General features: G+C 47.8%; 1 protein-coding gene across 5 annotated transcripts in view; it reads left to right on the top strand.

The window, feature by feature from the left end:
* Positions 1-14657, top strand: part of LOC147012259 (MAP/microtubule affinity-regulating kinase 3-like) — a 185236-nt gene that overhangs the window by 82810 nt on the left and 87769 nt on the right. For all 5 annotated transcript variants that reach the window (XM_085856141.1, XM_085856139.1, XM_085856143.1 and 2 more), the window contains 2 exons: positions 4953-5006; positions 13567-13615. In XM_085856141.1, the coding sequence (XP_085712267.1) occupies positions 4953-5006; positions 13567-13615 (103 nt within the window). The remainder of the gene's footprint in view (positions 1-4952; positions 5007-13566; positions 13616-14657) is intronic.

Raw genomic sequence — 14657 nt, 5'->3', positions numbered from 1 at the left:
AACATGTCATCAACCATTTCTTTAACATGGGCAGGGGTGGGGACGGGGACAGAGGCAAGGGAGAGAGGAGTGGGGGCAGAGGTGAGGGAGGGGGGGCGGATAAGCAGGGAGAGGGGGGTGGAGAGGCAGGGGTGAGGGAGAGGGGGTGGAGAGGCAGGGTCAAGGGAGAGGGTGGCGGAGAGGCAGGGTCGAGGGAGGGGGCGGAGAGGCAGCGTCGAGGTAAGGGGGCGGAGAGGCAGGGTCGAGGGAAGGGGGCGGAGAGGCAGGGTCGAGGGAAGGGGGCGGAGAGGCAGGGTCGAGGGAAGGGGGCGGAGAGGCAGGGTCGAGGGAAGGGGGCGGAGAGGCAGGGTCGAGGGAAGGGGCGGAGAGGCAGGGTCGAGGGAAGGGGGCGGAGAGGCAGGGTCGAGGGAGGGGGCGGAGAGGCAGGGTCGAGGGAGGGGGGCGGAGAGGCAGGGTCGAGGGGGGCAGAGGCAGGGTCGAGGGAGAGGTGGGCGGAGAGGCAGGGGCGAGGGAGAGGTGGTGGTGGAGAGGGAGAGGCAGGGGTGGAGAGGGAGAGGCGTGGGAGCGAGGGAGAGGTGGGCGTGGAGAGGGAGAGGCTAGGGCAGGGGGTGGAGAGGCAGGGGGCAGAGAGGCAGGGGGAAAGGGGGTGGAGATAGGGATGCCGAGATGCAGGTGCGAAGGAGAGGAGGGCGGAGATGTAGGAGCGAGGGAGAGGGGGGCGGAGATGCATGGATGAGGGAGAGGGGGGTGGAGAGGCAGGGACAAGTCGTTAAATTGCATCCATGAAATTGCCGTGAAAAAAAACGTTTACTATCACTTTCATTTTGCACCTTTTATGATCTATTTTTGTAAACACACCATATATTTTTCTGTGGTGTTGTCAGGAAAGATGCACATTACTTCACCATCTGGGGTACTGCATTAAAAATATTATATTTTACCACTTGTGTGGTCGTTGCAGCATGCAGAGGACCAACAGGCATTGTAGCTGGAATTACTATGTTGCTCAGGCTCATGATTATAATAACCATTCACAATTTTGCTGAAAAGTATCTACTTTTGTTGCTACATTACATTATATATCTGTAACCTCGGGGTACTATGTAATGTTGCTTATTATGTAGATGTGAAGTTGGCCTGATTAGTTTTGACTATCCATGCTGTATGCCCAGGTGCTGATGTACATTTGTCTGATATTTTGAAAATATTGCCACTGCAAAACACTTTTTTTCAAGTTTTCATTTTCCAGCAATGTTTTTCACCTTTTTAATACAAAGTTTATGTTCATGAAGAAATTGATTTTTAGTTTTCCACTTCATACAATGATGGAGGCTCTTGGGACAGCTGAACAAAAAGGTTTGGAACACAAGCACCAACAAACAATGGGGGAATGTTGTGGCGGCTACTAGACAGATGCTGGATAAACAAATGGGCAAGCAGTGAGTGTAGATACGTGCAAACATTGTAGTGGAAAGGCGGAGAGGGTGGACGGGGACATGAGCAGACAGAAACAGCTGACCGACAGGTTGAATGTACACAACAGTGTAAATGCATGGTAAGGGAAGAGATGGGGAATTGCATGAAATGGTGACATTGTGAACCATCTTAAAATATTAGAAAGTGATGGCATTAAAGGCCCTGTCACACCTTGACTATATAGCCAGCATATGCCTGACGTATGAAAAATTTGGCTAAAACGCTGGTACACGTCGAATAGGTTATGGGTAAGTTTGTATACGTTAAGAGCACGCTGGCATAGGTCGTAGTACGCTGGCATACGTCATAGTATGCCGAGCTGTTAGACAAATTTTTCTACGTATGCCAGCGTATGACTCGCACATTCCGCATAACGCTGGCCATAAGTTGCAGGCACGTTATGCGATCGTCGACGCACGTTACTTGTAAGTTACTCATAAGTCGAAACACATCGAGGTAATGTTTAGCGTACCCGAAACTTATTTCTAACCTATGAGTAACGTGTTGTAGGCACGTTACGCGATCGTTGACACACGTTACTTGTAAGTTACTCATAAGTCGAAACTCGTCAAGGTAATGGTTTGCGTCAGTGCTCCAGACTCCCTGTTTTTAATTTTTTTTTGTTTTTTTTGTTTTTTCCTTCGGTATGACGGTGATGTTGACACTTCGATTTCTAGTGCGGTTATAATATAATATAATTAATAGCGTGCCGCTCAACGATTTAAATCATAACTGCACTAGAAATTGAAGTGTCAACATCACCGTCGTTCCGAAGAAAAAAAAACCCAAAAAAAAACCAGGGAGTCTGGAACACTGACGCTAACCATTACCTCGACATGTTTCGACTTATGATTAACGTGTGTCAACGATCGCGTAACGTGCCTACAACTTATGGCCAGCGTATGCGGAACGTGTGTCATACGCCGAGTTCATCGAGAAATTTTCAACATGCTGAAAATTTCTCGGCATATGACGACGTGTGCCAGTGTACTACGACGTATGCCAGCGTGCTCTTAACGTATACAAAACTTACCCATAACCTATTCGACGTGTGCCAGCTTGGTTCGGCAAATTTTTCATACGTCAGCATACGCTGGCTAAAACGTCAAGGTGTGACAGCGGCTTCACACTTCGATGTCGAGTGCGGTTATGATTTGAATCGTCGAGCCACAGCCTATGAATAGCCTACGCCACGTGATCGTCGGCGATACGCTGCCGCGCTATGCATAAGTTACACTATCGTTGGGCATAGGTTGTGAACGCCGACAACACGCTCAGAATTCGTTGGTATAAGTTATCTATATGTGATTGAAACGTTCTGTGTACGTTACTCATACGTTATGCATACGTCCAACTCGTTATGAATACGTTCCAAAACTGGGAAAAAAAACATCAATAGTTCAGCGTACGCCAGCGTTTTGCATACATTTTGATACCTTGCCATACGCTGGCTAAAACGTCAAGGTGTGACAGGGCCTTAACGCAGGGAGATGATTCTTCAAATGAATGATCTCAAGTGAGACGTGCAGTTAGATTTTGATGAAGAAGCAACTGGAGAGTTCATATAACACGTTACCCTGCACAGTGTTGTATATACTTCATTTTAAATAAAATAATTATTTTGAAGTTTGTTTGAAAAAAAATCCAGAAGCGCTATTGAAGCAGTCTTATGCACTACCTTATTTAACTCGTCCAAGTACTGCAAAACTGGAGGTTCTTGGAAGAGACAAGAAGGCGATTTGTGTTCTGCAGATTTTAAAGGTTTAGAATGATTTTCAATTTTGTTTGACTATCAGACAGGCGGACAGTTAAAAAAAAAAATAATAATAATGAAATCTCACTGCTTTCTGCGTACGTGTGATCGAGACAAATTAGGAGACGGAGTACTATTAAACTGGAGGTTTGTTTTCCAATTCATGTTCACAATATAACATTCAATTGAAATTAAGTGGTTCCTCGATCATAAGTTTATGTTTGGCGACGGATGGAGAGTCGGACAGACATGAACCAATTGCTTAACTCCACTTTTCGCTCCACGTGCAAGGGGTAAATGAATGAGTGCTAATTTAGCTCATAAGGGATGAACTGTTGAGAGGGTGGGGAGTGCAAGAGCAGATAGGCGACTGCAGAGTACTACTCTTGTGGTCATGTCAGCCACCCGGTACAGACGCTCTGAACCGGATCAAGAGCCTACTTGCACCCATACCTAGCTCAATTTGGAGTGTGTGTAGCCAGTGGAGTGGCGTGCTAGAGTTCTCTCCACACCAAGCACTCAAAATAGTGGTGCGAGCGGATCACCGCACCCAGTGGGGGAGCAATTTCAATGGAGCGTGACTTCCTCAAACTCGATTATCCTCTAAAAGGATTATAAAAGCCAACGATCGATTGTAGTCCAAATGGTGTTCACACCACCGATCGATTAAAAAGGCTTTCACACCAGCAGTCCAACTAACTCGGAGACCCAGTGAGTTTAAAGTTTGTTTTAAGATGGGGAAGGGGCAAGAACAGGAATGCAATAATCAGTTGTATTTTCAGCTGAAACCCAGACCAAACTGAGATAGATGGACACAGGCTTCTGGGCTATCCCCCTTATAACCACCGGCTCTTGCCTCACCCCGCAATGTCGCCCAGGTTTGCTTGCTCTTTTCCCATTGGTGGTTAAGGCACCACTCCAAGCAAAATGCTGCACCAAGCTTCTTGTCCCATCCAAAATGTTCCAGGCCAGGTACAGGCACGCCAGAAGCTGTGCCTTGGTCGGCTTGCTGGGCCGCTATTCCCCAAAATCACAAAGGACAGATTTACAGAGGGTAAAACATTAAAATGGGGTTTCGGGAGAAGAGTTTTAGAAACAGACATTGGGAGGGGGACAACAGCCTTTTCTCTACAAATATTGACACATATTCCATGACAATTAATTTACCTCACTCTTGCGTGAAACATGCACAATGGAAATTACTATTTCTAAGCGATGCATCAACTCCTGGAAGCCATTTCCACAACAATACCACGAGGCCTCAAATAGGGGATATATGTGAGCAACTGTGTGTGCCCGGAAACAGATTGTACTGACTCTCTTGAAGGCAAGTGTTCAAAATGGCTTTCATGGAGAATGAGAATTCTAAATCACCATTACCAATTGCAAATTATTGCCAGGGTGCAATTTTATGTTGTTGTCACATAACAGAGCAGCCACAATGCCGATCCAGAACAACCAAAACCCATAGTGTAATATTCAAAATGGTGTTTGCACATATCTGATATTGCATTGTCATTGGAGAAGCTGGAAACCCTGTACCACAGCCTCCTCTTAAATAATACCAATTATTCTTGGAACCTCCTGCTTCAAGGAGTACAAGGAGATGGTTGGTGATGTCAGCCTCCTGAGGGGAGCTGTAATCGTTGGTATCGTAGATAAATTTCATTTGTATCTGTTTGAAACCAGCCTCTAACGTTGATCTTGTGCACTGTGGTTGCAGGTTGCAATCAAAATAATAGACAAGACTCAGTTGAATCCATCAAGCCTGCAGAAGGTGAGTTGGCAACACTTGGACTAACTGTGTTATTATTTACAACTGCCTAAATGATCGCCGTTATCTGTGGCCGCTCGAGTGATCGCCGTTATCTGTGGCCGCTCGAGTGATCGCCGTTATCTGTGGCCGCTCGAGTGATCGCCGTTATATGTGGCCGCTCGAGTGATCGCAGTTATCTGTGGCCGCTCGAGTGATCGCCGTTATCTGTGGCCGCTCGAGTGATCGCCGTTATCTGTGGCCGCTCAAGTGATCGCCGTTATCTGTGGCCGCTCGAGTGATCGCCGTTATCTGTGGCCGCTCGAGTGATCGCCGTTATCTGTGGCCGCTCGAGTGATTGCTGTTATTTGCGAGTGCTTGTATTATCACTGTTATCTGCAAGTGTCTGAATGATCTGTGATTTGCGGCAGGTGCCTGAATTAGCACTGCTATCTGTAGGTGTTTGGATGGTCTGTTATTTGCGGGTGCCTAAATGATCGCAGTTATTGCGTGTACCTGAGTGATCGGTGTTTGTGGGTGCCTGATTGATCGCAGCTATTTGTGGGTGTCTAAAGGATTACGATATTTACAGCTATCAAACTGATTGCACCACACATATTAAGATTGTACCGCAAAACTATGTTGTAGTATTCCGAGAGGTAACGAAAAATTGAGATTTTCTCTGCCTGCGGCTCTTTGAACTATTGCTTGTAAGGCTTGGTTGAGACTACAGCATGCCCCCCTCAGAGTCGCAGGAAAGCACACATGCCAATGGCGTGCAGGTTATGCAGCAGGTTGGATAGCCAATTATAATCACGAGAATGTAAGACCCATCGCTTCCAGAGAAAATATATCAAAATTAACTTTCACTTTTGAAATTATTGAATATCATCTTTTTTTGTTCGTTTCCTTTTCTCACCTGTGTTGCAAGTAAGCGACTTGCTTTTTGATTATTTAAAAGGTGGTGTGTGGAGTTCGGAAATGCTGTTTGGGAGGGCTATATGAATATTGTTGCGAATTCTGGCCCGCCCGGCATGCGATCAACCGCTTGACTCGAATGGCGACCGCTTCGCCCACTGAACGGACAATTCAGTCGTGACCCTCCTGGGACTACCGCCAGAAACCAGTCACGGGTGGGGGTTTAACCCCACCACCACCCAGTCTGCAGTCCACCCGCGCGAGATAGGGTAAATCGCCGAAAGTCGATATACCTATGGTACTCGCACGGGTAATCTGCTGAGGGATGGGACCACGCCACAGGCCGACTCCGGACACGAACCGCTTAACCGCTTAAGCGGTTCGTTCCGTATTACAGGGATAACCGAGTGGAGTTATCGAAGGCCTTGACGGTTCCGATTAATTACCGGGAAGTTGAAATCCACTACGAATCCCTTACGTGATGCAGGATGGAGAGTCAATTAAAAGAAGGAGACGAAGCAAAGCGGGAACAATTGGACGAGCACACTTTTATTTCACACACACAAGCACGTATATTATAGTCAAGCAAGGAATCACAATAAAAGCAATACACGTATTTACAATCACCGTAAAGAAACACAAGCAAGGAACGATGCAGACCTACAACCGAATATGATTTACTACAAAGAACACTTATACAATTTTACTTCACCAGACTGGCGCCACACACACACACACACACACACGTTTACACAGAACCCAAAAGAAATGGAAGTCGCGACTTCCCTGAGCGTGTCGAGTCCTTCCTTTGCGACCGCAACTCCGAACCCCTCTGGCGTGGTCCGCGAGCTCGTGCCGCGCGTCGCTCATGTGGTCCGCTCGACAGTACGGACGGGGTTTTGGGGAAACGGACGGGGTTTGTTCGGCGCTATTTTCCGCGCTCGCTCACGGGGTCGCACCACCTCAAATCGCACCTCCCCCATGCCAAAGCGTGGGAACAGCAGAAGGGATAATCCCACAGGCGTTGTTGGTTTTCTTCCCCACGCGCTGTACGACGAGGGAAGGAAGATTCGGGTGGGAGATGCCCCTTCGCACCCTGGCTGCCGCTGCCACTCCGCCCTCCCATCTTTCCCGCGGAGATCGTGACCTCGTTGAATGGCGAGTGGCGAAGATGTGGTAGCGTAGTTGTGGAAGGTGGCGTCGTGGTGTGAATGGCGTGATTGTTGGCGTCGTGTAGTGAATGGCGTGATCGTTGAGATGTTGGTTGTGGCGATGTTTGTTGTTGTTCTTGCCTCAAATTAACGACAGCAAAAGAAAAACGACGAACTGAAGAATCGCAGCCCGAATGGATCACATATATTCCCTCTATACAACGGGTTTGGGCTAACTACACATGAACCTACCGATATATCTCACCTGAGGACCCTTTATGGTGTAATGCGAATTTCCACAACCGTAACAATATATTGGAAATGTTGGGGGGGGGCGGGGGGGGGCAAGTATCGGCTATAGCTAGCGTTTAATTGATATGAGAAACGGGATTGAATGAGCCTCACCATTATTATAAGTGAAGAAGATAGAGGAAGAGTTTTTGTTTTAATGTAAATTGAAACCCGCTCATCAGTCTATCCTCACCTTACTCAACTATATCAGATTGGGCTTGATTTGTGGTATCCCCTATAAGACAATTGTTGATGGACGGTCGTAGGCGGCAACGGATGGACGCATGTACGGACGGATGCAGACACGCTGAGACCAAGCTCCTTTTCTATTATAGACCAGCAAATCCAACCCATCAGTTGGCTGATGGGAATATGAAGCTGGGGTTGGGGTGGGGGGGGGAGGAGGCGGAGCAAGTAAGGGGTGGAGGAGCGAGTAAGGGGGAGGGAGAGCGAGTCCTTACCATCCATTGTTATACAATTCAGGAGGAGGGAAAGGGGGTGTTCTGGACATGTGTTTGATAGGGGGATTTGAGGGAATGCAGGAGGTGGAGGGGGGGAATGGTCCCCTTGTTCTGGTATAAGTACAGGATTGAACGAAATTGAGAACGTTCAAACGGATCATACTAAACCACACCCAGACACCGCCTAGAGACGTCCATGGGTGGAGGGGGGCGGACACAGGTGAGAAAACACAGGTACTTGCAACACAGGTGAGAAAAGGAAACAGTGCGAATGTTTTAGCAACATAAAAAGCTTTACTGAAAACGAATTTGCATTTTAATTTTGACTGGAACAACGATTTATTTGCGGAATTTTTTAACTCAAAGGTAATTTACTTGCTTGAAGGTAAACGTGCAAAAAACGGGTCAAATATGGCAAAAATAGGGGTGTTTTAGGATGTGAGGTCAACATTGGGTCAGGTTGAACGCTGATTTTCTTGAATCCCGATTTAGCGCAACCCCGCTTTTTTTCACGATGACATTTTATGGACCTCAACGATCCCGTTATAACGGGGCCACACAAGTTGTTTATTATCATTATCAGGTATTATGTACTGTACTTTTATATGACTGGAAGCGCTACGACATCACTCGGCGATAGGAATTTTTCAGCTCCATTCTAATCTTATGAGACCACCGTCGTATATGCGATCCGTTGTTGACCGAAACGTCGTAATGTGGCGCATGACTATATATATATATATATATATATATATATATATATATATATATATATATATATATATATATATATATATATATATATATATATATATATATACATACATACATATATATACACTAGCGATACCCGTGCACATGCACGGGATAGCAGTACAACATAGCTGGGAGCAGACGACAGACCGTACAAAGGGAATGACAAAAATACGCATTGTGCAAAATGCAAGTGGTACTATGGAACGCCAAGACTTCCCAAACATTGTCGGCATGTCCGCTAAGTGCCACAGCAATTTCATAGGGATCGTGTGACGGCGAGCCGAGTTTTTAGTGTGCAAGCTTGGTTTTATAATATATATATATATATATATATATATATATATATATATATATATATATATATATATATTTCTGATCACTTTGAATGCTAAACATGAATTGGTTCCTACCTATGTACATCATTGCTCTTGCACCCTTCGAAGAAAGCTGAAGTGTAGCTCTTCGAATCTCCTGGTATTTCCTCACACTAGGGGGAAGACTTCTGGCCATTGAGCATTCTTTGTATTTCCTCGTCGATTTATGGGACTCTGCCTTTTAAAAAAATTGCACAGATTCACCAATTAGTTTTTATAATCTCTCCTAAAATCTCCTCTTTTTAGGTCATCTCCACCGAGATGACCTAATAAAGCCAGACCAAATGTCCGTCTGTCCGTACCGTCCGTCAACAATTTTTCTTTCCGATCTTGATGAAACTTAGTATGTGGGTAGAGGTCGATGAGTGTTGCACAACGATATAGCTTTTGTCTGGGTTCAAGGTCAGGGTCAAGGTCACGTAAGTTATAAAAATCGCCATTTTCAAAACCTATCCAGTCTGCCATTTTACAAGATATTCGGCAACTGTTTATTGATTATGATAGTAAAAAATATTATCCTGTATCTGACTGGACAGATTTTTGAATTTCCGTCCCGTTTGGCCGCCACGTAACCTGGAAGGTAGTCAAAAACACCTCCTGGTACAAAGAAAACTTTTTACTTCCGATCTTGATGAAATTTGGTATGTGGGTAGAGGTCGATGAGTGATACCCAATGACATATTTTTTCCCGGATTCGAGGTCAGGGTCAAGGTCACGAGGTCACGAAAGTTGTGAAAGTTGCCATTTTCAAAACCTATCTCGTCTGTCATTTTAGGAGATATCTGGCAACGGTTCATCGATTATGATAGTAAAAAACATTATAGAGATGACCATCACCCGCACACGGGGGTAATTTTTGTGGTGTATTGGCAAACGTGCGCAAGGCACAATGCGGGGAGCGTTGTGGGGGCGTGGAGGTGTGGTGTTGGTGGTCACGTGTCCGCAAGGCTTATAGGTGTTTGCGCCTCTTGAGGCGTGTGTCTAGTCTGCAGTTGTGTGCATTCGGACGGGCAATAAACAGAGTTCGACAACCCTCACGACTATCCGAGTCCTGCTGCCCTCCGGACACTACACTGGCGATGAGTCTGTTTCGGATCGACGTGTGCAGATTGCCTGGTTTCCTCGGTTTTGACTTGGGGTCATTGCCGGAGCAATTGGATTGCAGTGCGCACGAAGTGCCGGGAAAATCAGCGCAGCTCGCGCGGTTCGAGTTCGACCACCTGGCGAGGAGCCCAGGGAAGCGCATCGCGAGTTTCGCGCGGCCACACGCACAGTCTTCGGTGCGGGTCGAGTCCTGCAGTCAGACGTCTCGCCATCGCCTGCGAATTCACGTTGAGTGAACGGCAGGACGGCTCGAGGATGGTGGAAGGTTGGGGCACGGCGCACGGACGAGTGCCCGTCTTCGTTGGAGACGACTTCGAATTGTTTTCAGAGCAGTTGCGGTGCTATTTCCACGCGAATGATGTAGACGACGAGAGCAAGCGCAAATCGATCTTGCTCGCCTCGCTATCAATGGAACATTATCGGCTACTAAGTGATTTGGTAGCGCCGGATAAGCCCAGTGACGATGGGCTGTCATTTAAGGATGTGGTAGAGAAGATGAAAGCCCACATGGCGCCAGAGAAGTCATTGCAGCTGGCTCAATACCAGTTCGATCACCTCGCGAAGGGTGCGGAGGAGCGCGTCGCAGATTTCGTGGCACGGGTGAAGCATTCGGCCGTGGCTTGCAAGTTCACGGCAGAGGAGCGTCCAGCTCGACTCAGAGATCACTTTATTTCTGGGCTGCAAGATGCGAAGATGGTGTCGGCGATTCTGCGAATGCGAAGTGTCGACGTTACATTCGACTCGGCGGTCGAGACTGCTTCAGCTGTCGAGCAGACACTCACAGATGTCCGCGCCATCGCTGGCCAGAACGTGTTGGGTGATTCCAGCTGGGGCATGTCGGGTGACCCCGGGGTCCACGCGATGACCCAGGTGCCGCAGATCACGCGCACGCCTTTCGGTGCGGGCTGTGGCCGCACGCCGCAGCGCGGGCAGCGAGATGAACACACAGGGGTGCTGGGGATGTGGAGGACCGCACCTGCGGCGGGTGTGCCCGTATAAGAACACCGTGTGTTTGCATTGTCACAAGGTGGGACATCTGAAGCGTGTGTGTCGAATGGCGGGGGCCGCCGTTAAGGGCTTGGATAGCGAGGTGCAGGACGACCCCAGCGACCTGGAGAGCGGCCTGCACCCAGGGCATAGCGATCCCGGCGGCCCGGAGCAGGAAATGCAACCAATGTTGAGCCTGTTTTCAATTGGTCCGGAGGTGACAAGACCAATAACAGTGGAGGTCGAGGTGAATGGGGCGCCGATCGTGTTTCAAGTTGACACCGGGGCTGCAGTGTCGGTCATGGGCGAGCGGACTGCTCGTGACCTTCGCGGTGTTTTCCTGGTCAAGACGACCTTTTCGCTGTGCACGTACACCGGCGAAGCGATTGCACCACTTGCTGTGACAGACGTCTCGGTGGTCTACCAAGGTCAAAGCGCCCTACTCTGATTGTTTGTGGTACGAGGGGAGGGGCCCGCCCTTTTGGGCCGGGACTGGCTGGCTCGCCTCAGGCTAGACTGGATGGCGCCAGCTGGTGGCCTTGGGCGGCCAGGCCCCGGGGAGGAGGAAGAGGTGCCTGTTTCGGAGTATGCACCTCCGTTTGGGCCTGGGCCTCCCTCGAGACCCGAGGGCGAGGTTCTGGCGGCAGGAGCCGCGACGATGCAACATGGGCTGCCGTTCATTGCTTCCTGCAACGACGATATACGGGTTTGGAGCAACGGGAGCCATGCCAGCGGCGACGGTCTCTCGCGCTCCCGCTGCGCTCATGATACAGTGCACACCCGTGTCGTGCAGGCGATTTCAGCGGGGGATTGGAGCGAGCCGGTCACGTTCAAGAAGTTCGCGGAACGCGACCATCGACGGCAAGCAAGTCGTCTCAACGTCGTGACAACCAAGAGGCGTACATACGATGTGATTCATAAATTGCTGATTGTTGTGTGTTTGATTCTCACTGCACGAGTGATTCAATTTAGCATTGTTAAAGCAGATGCCGACAGTCCGTGTGTGAGCGTAATATGTTTGGTTGGGGTCAATCAATGGGATGACCGATATGATCAATGTGATGTGAAGAACTTGCGGACGATCGTTGCGAATAAAGAGGTCTGTCTGATCTCCAGCTGCGAGGGCAGTCCACGGTTCGCTACTTTCTCATGTGTGGGAATTATACTGGGAGAACGCACTGTCCGTCAGGGGAAGGTTGCATCGGGGCAGACAATGTTTTTGCTGTTGTATAACACTGATATGTCTCCAGGCTGCACTGATCGTCCATTCGGACGTGCATTGAGATCTCGGCTGGATTTGATGCGTGGTTTTGTTATGAGATTGGCGGTGCGGCCGCCGGCTAATTGTCGGTTCGACTTGCACGTGGCACGAAGGCGCTGTTCAGCGTCACCCCCATCCCTGATATGGCCAAGGTCAGATGTGCCTGGTGCCATGGAGCGCAAACCTCTGGTCTTGCCAAGGTCGGCCGCGCTGGCGCCGCAGGGCTTGCAGGCTCGGGGTGTTTACCTGATTCGGTCCTGTCTGAGGGAGATGTGCCAGCTTGTCAACCGGGGGCGTTTGATGGAGCCGGGGGAGGTTCGCTTGGAGGTCATCGCGGCCTCGCCGGAAGGCGTGTAAGCGTGAGCCGCCTGGGGGCGCTTCTGCTGCGTAGTGATTCTGTGCTCCCCAACTTGCTTCTTTATATCTTTAACATGGCCAGGGTTTTGTGGTCTGCAGCTATCGTTGGCTTCGTCGTGCAACTCGGTACTCGAGCACCTGTCCACTGCATTTTGGGATTCAGCTCGGAAGGATGAATGATGTGCCAGGTTAACACGGCGGCATTGAGGTTGCAGGTTGTGCGGATGAAGCACGTTTTCTTTTGGTGCCGTCTCATCTGCGTTTGCTTCACGGCCACATGGTTAATGCCATTTTTGGCTCTGGTTGTTTTCCGTGTTGTGGTACCTATGATTTTTGATTAACGTCGTTTTGTTCCGCTTTGTTTTTTTTTTATAACATAGGTTGCTTTGCCGATGTTGCTTATCATTGTAATGGGCATTTTATACTCATGTTTTTAGGAGGGAGGAGTGTGGTGTATTGGCAAACGTGCGCAACGCACAATGCGGGGAGCGTTGTAGGGGCATGGAGGTGTGGTGTTGGTGGTCACGTGTCCGCAAGGCTTATAGGTGTTTGCGCTGCTTGAGGCGTGTCTAGTCTGCAGTAGTGTGCATTCGGACGGGCAATAAACAGAGTTCGACAACCCTCACGACTATCCTAGTCCCGCTGCCCTCCGGACACTACAATTTTTATTTACTTTGGTATTACTTTTCTTACCCCCTCCTTTGTAAAGCACTTTGCAGTTTTTCTTCTCAATGAAGAGTACAATATGATTAATTGATTGATTTAATGTGAATTTTTGTATTAACTACAGCATATGCATCAGAGAGAATGAGATTTTCTATTTTTTATCATTATAATTATGGCTTTGTTTTAATATTTTTGGTTAGAAAATTTGCTTTTCAAAAATAAAATATTGTCTTCATGAGATGTATTTTGTCATTTCAGCTCTTCAGGGAAGTCAGGATAATGAAGCTTTTAAATCACCCTAATATCGGTAAGCTTCATCCTGTTAAGGCTTGCAGGATGCTGTTGCATGTTTGTTTATTTTAATTTATTTGTTTTTGTATGCAAGGTCAAGGCTTGTGGAGAGTGGGGATACTGAACAGATCAGGACGCAACGGAACAAAAGGAACAGTAGAGAAGGGGGGGGGGGGTGCTGTTACCAATAGCAGGGTTGAGGGACAAAATAGAGGGAGACTTGGACAAATAAGGGAAGAGGGGAGGAATGAGGGGTAGGGGAGGATGCATGGGGTGAACAAGATTGATGCAGAAGAAAACTCGGGAAGGAAAAACTCTTAATTTGGAAGGGGATGGGCTTGTGGGTTGGTGGGAGGGATGAGGTGGAGTTGATGAGAGAAGAAAATATTATGGTTTTGGAGAGTGGCCAATCTGAGATGGTGGCGAACAGCTATCTTGAAGACCTGGATGGAAGAATGAGATTTAAGAGGATGTGGAAGTTCGTTCCACAGGTGGATAAAAAGAGGAACAAATGAGTTGTGGTGAACAATGATCCTGGATTTAGGTAGTTTCGCCAGAAAGGAGTTGATGCTGGACTGTGCGAGACCTGCAGAATAATTTGGGGGGGGGGGGGGACAAAGCATGGAAAGAACAGAGGGTTGAAAGACCAGAAAGGAGGTGGTAGAAGACAGAGACCACCGACAACGACCTGTGATGGCAAAGTGATTGGCGCATAGATTCAGTTTCATCATGAGAAATTCAATTAATCTTAACCCTAACTGAACTGGGTGATTTTGAACTTTCCGGCCGCCGATGGTCCGATGAACTTGAAAATTTTTACACTCAGAGGTAATATGCTACGTACTTGTATGCATTTTGCCCAGAAACCTGCATTTCTTGACATTGGCTAAGGTGAAGTCAATAAAACCTAATGTAAAGTCATTTCCAGGACTAATCCCGACAAAACTTCATTTGCAAGGGTTTTTTTCTTGATATATTATGAGAATAGAAAATAATTGTGGAATTTTATCTTTATGTATTTTATTGTTTTTATTTCTTATGCATTCTCTTCTATAATT

Source organism: Eptatretus burgeri, chromosome 15 (assembly GCF_056783735.1).
Source record: "Eptatretus burgeri isolate ZD-2024b chromosome 15, Ebu_testis_v1, whole genome shotgun sequence".
NCBI lineage: Eukaryota > Metazoa > Chordata > Myxini > Myxiniformes > Myxinidae > Eptatretus > Eptatretus burgeri.
The sequence above is the reverse complement of the archived record's forward strand: the minus strand, read 5'-3'. Positions and strand labels throughout refer to the sequence as shown.